Source organism: Sceloporus undulatus, chromosome 4, assembly GCF_019175285.1.
Source record: "Sceloporus undulatus isolate JIND9_A2432 ecotype Alabama chromosome 4, SceUnd_v1.1, whole genome shotgun sequence".
NCBI lineage: Eukaryota > Metazoa > Chordata > Lepidosauria > Squamata > Phrynosomatidae > Sceloporus > Sceloporus undulatus.
The window spans coordinates 86487115-86491062 of record NC_056525.1 but is presented as its reverse complement, the minus strand read 5'-3'; the positions used below and the strand labels follow the sequence as shown (position 1 = coordinate 86491062).

Here is a 3948-nt window from a genome sequence, read left to right as displayed (position 1 = left end):
AATGCTCAAGGAGACACACTTGCCTTTAAAAATGTTTCCTCATCTGCACTTTGATTTGACCCTATCTATGAAACCAGAAGTGGACTTCCAGACACTTCTGCTTTGTGTCCATTTGTGGGTGAAAGAGAAATTGCTCCCCTGATCCACTGCAAGTCCTGGTGTATTTAGATACAGTTCCATTTGTGCAGCAGCAGATTTTCATTCCTGCCATAATTGTAATACAGGAGTGCCATGTTAAATTACCTGCTTTCTTAGAAATCACCAACACACTGTTCACATAGTCCTTTTATGAAAATCCCTAAATTATTATAACACTCTACCTTGAGATCAGATGCATTCTCAAGGAGATATCACCTTTCCATTGTCAAAGTCTCCTCCCGGATATCTTGCATCATTGACAAAATTATTAAATTTTGCTGTGGGTGAGGAGGGCATAGACTAATTGCTTTGATTATCTGACTAATATTAAAGTTCTCTCACATCAAGACGACTATATTATTCTTTGTTACGTCTACAGTGTTTCAGAGTCTAAAATATTTGAAACATGTAACTTACTTTTTTTTAATCACTTCTTTTATGTGGATTGTTTTTGTTTGGCAACATACCACCACAGCTCCTGAGCACTGTGTGATATGCCTCTGTGTAACCAACTCAGGAGTATACAATTTTATCTTAACATTACACAATAGCTAATTACATAGCAACAGTATCTAGCCTGCTGGTTTTCTTCTGACACATTTGACAGATGGGTCACACAGGAGGGGGAAAAAGTTTCTGTTCCATCAATAGCTTACTTAGCTACCAATTTTCAAAACACAGTTTTCTTCTCCGTTTTATCTACAGGATCAGTAATGCTGCCATATTTACTGGAATATGTCTGCTGAGTTTTGTTTTGTTTTCCTTACATCTGTCAACTCAGTCTGTTGTTAAGCAATAGAAAAGAGGATCAAGAGGCAACAACACAGCACAAGTAGAGGTGAAAAGTTTATGATTTTCTTTCGCTTTTAAAAAAAATCCTTCTTGGTGGTTGTTCTTGAGATTTCCAGTTGAGCCACAGTCGAATTTGTTGTCAGCAATTGGGACAGTCTTCTGTAATGATGAACATTTTCCTCTGGTAAACATTGGTCTTCAAAGGAATGTTTAATTGGTTTTGGATAAATAATCTGCATGATGTATACAATGAGCATGTACACAAATCCGTACGCCATAGAAGTGCTGAGGACTAAGAAGAATGATCTTGTTGAAGGCATAAATAACCCTGATCACCTTCTCAACTGGTTAATAGAATACGGCATTTTTACCCCAGAGAAAAAAATGGTCCTATCCTACTACAGAACACGAAGGGCCAAGAATTCCCGAGTTTTGGATATCTTGGCTTCTCAAGGTGAGCGAGCTTGCAGGCTTTTCTTTTATCCATGTCTGAAAGAGATTGAGCCACATCTATATAATCAGATCAGGAGTTACGTCAGTGATGTGAATGTGAACATTGGAGATGCAAGAAGGCAGCTGATAGGTTACCTTCTTGAGAAAGATAAAAAATGGGTTCCAAAGAGTGAGGATTTTCACCAAGAAAAGAAGGATAGTCCTAAACAGATTCTGGTTAAGCCGCAAAAACTGGTTGGGGCCAAACATAAAGAAAAACAAGTTTCAACAACATTGAAATCTATAGACCCTGATCTTAATTCTACTGTCTTTGATTCTGTGGCTAAAGGTAATCTTTCTGATTTGGAAAAAAAAATAAAGAAGAATGAAGTTAATGCAATGAATTCTTCAAATGAAACTCTCTTACACGTCGCAGCAGCTCATGGTCACACTGAAATAATTGACTATTTAATCAGCAAAGGTGCCAAGCTGGAAGTAAAGGATAAAGAAGGAAAAACCCCACTTCACAGAGCTGCTGAGAAAGGCCACGGGAGAGCTGTGAAAATGCTGCTCCAAGCTGGTGCCAGTATATACAGCTTGGATCGAGAAGGTAAAGCCCCTCTACATTTGGCCAGCCAGAACCACCATACGCATGTTCTAAAGAGCATCCTGGAAGAAGAGGCAAGGCGGCACAAGAATCACCACAACTTTCTGCATATGGCCGCACTGAGAAATGACAGTGTCCTTGTTCAAATGCTTTTAAAGAATGGTGCTTTGATAGATGCCAAAGATGAGAGAGGAGAGACTGCTTTGGGCTATGCTGTGTCTCAGGGATTTGAAGAGACTGTCAAAGTTTTGCTGGAAGCTGGAGCCATGATTGATTCTCGCATAATCGACGTAGCCTTTAACAGCAACAACCAATCTCTCTTCAGGTTATTGCTGGAATATTCCAAAGGAATGACACCTGATTCTATGGTGTCAGCTCTCTTTAAAGCCATAGAGAAAGACCTCCATGGCATCGTGGCAGCATTAATTGAGAGAGGTACAGACATAAATGCTCACAATGAAATGCAGTATACACCGTTGCTTGTGGCCTGTGAAATGGGGAAGACAGAGTCAGCCAAAATTCTCATTGAAAAGGGTGCCAGCTTGAAGGACAAAACCCCTGATTCAAACAGTGCTTTACATCTGGCAGTTCAATCTGGAGTAACTTCCATCACCAGGATGCTCCTGCGCAAAGGAATGGATCCCAACATCACAGGTCAGGGAGATCAAAGGCCCCTCCATATTGCTGCATTTCACAATAAGGGAGCACTAGTGGACATATTAATTGAAGGCGGAGCTAAAATTGATCCAGTCACTAAAGAACTACACACTCCATTGCACCTTGCAAGTTACAAAGGTCATGCTGATGTTGCTCGGAAGCTGTTGCGACAGAAGGCCAATGTCAATCTTAAGGATAAACAGTCAAAGACGCCTCTACATCTTGCTGCTGAAAGAGGGCATTCTGCTATGGTGGAACTGCTTCTTAATTCAAAGGCTGACCCAAGTGCAACAGATAAAGAGAAAAAAATACCACTTCACCTTGCATCCATAGGAGCCCACCTTAGCACAGTGAAAGTGCTATTGGCTAGGAAATCTAGATTTGGTGCCAAAGACATGGATGGTTGCAGCCCAGTGCACTATGCAGCCATCAGTGGGAACATGGAAATATTAAAAGCTTTGTTGGTTGCTGGGAACCATAAAAATATCAATGACAAAAATATCTGGAGAAAGACACCACTGCATCTTGCAGCAGAACATGGACACAGTGATTTAATACATTACATGTTGAGTAATGGCTCAGCCATCAATGCTTTGGACAACAATAAAGACACTCCATTGCACTGTGCTTGCAAAGCTGGTCATTTTGACTGTGTAAGTACATTGGTCAACTGGTCTGCTGGAGAAAAAGTAAATTTACAGGCTACCAATAGCCTGAAGAAGACTCCGCTGCAAACAGCAGAATCTAGCCCTACTAATCAACAAGCTCAAATTGTGACTCTTTTGAAAAAGAAAATGCTATTGATAAGATAAATATGCAAAGAAAGGAATTATGTGATAATTGTAAGTATTTCCTATAGCTCTCTAATATAGATGCGTGGGCCAAAGCAGACTTCATTTAATAATTCACTGATAACTGTAAAAAGCTGTTCTTTTAAGTTTTATCTTGCAGGTGCTTAAGTCAAATTACTCTATTGCAAGAGTGGGAATCCTGCTTTCAACTTGCCTGTCAGTTTATGGCAATCATGAATTTCAAAGGGTTTTCTTGGGCAAGGAATACCTAGACGTGGTTTTGCCAATATGAAATACAGCACCTGGTTTTCATTTGTGGTCTCCCATCGTTGGTGGTCTCCCATCCAAGTATTAACCAGGACCCCGTTTACTTACCTGTAAGAAATTATCTTTAAATATTTGATAATGAAAGCTAATTTAACGTTGTATGTGTTAGTCATCTCATTTCTCATGTAACCAAAAGGTATTGCTTCTTAGGGCTTTTTTCTACCTCCACCTTCATTGTATGAGTCACTGAAATGTGTGTTTTAA

At 39.8% G+C, this 3948-nt stretch overlaps 1 protein-coding gene across 1 annotated transcript; it reads left to right on the top strand.

The window, feature by feature from the left end:
• Positions 1 to 1185: 1185 nt before the first annotated feature.
• LOC121928992 (CARD- and ANK-domain containing inflammasome adapter protein-like) lies at positions 1186 to 3438 on the top strand. Its single transcript, XM_042464315.1, has one exon. The coding sequence runs from the start codon at positions 1186 to 1188 to the stop codon at positions 3436 to 3438; it is 2253 nt and encodes a 750-aa protein (XP_042320249.1).
• Positions 3439 to 3948: the final 510 nt, after the last annotated feature.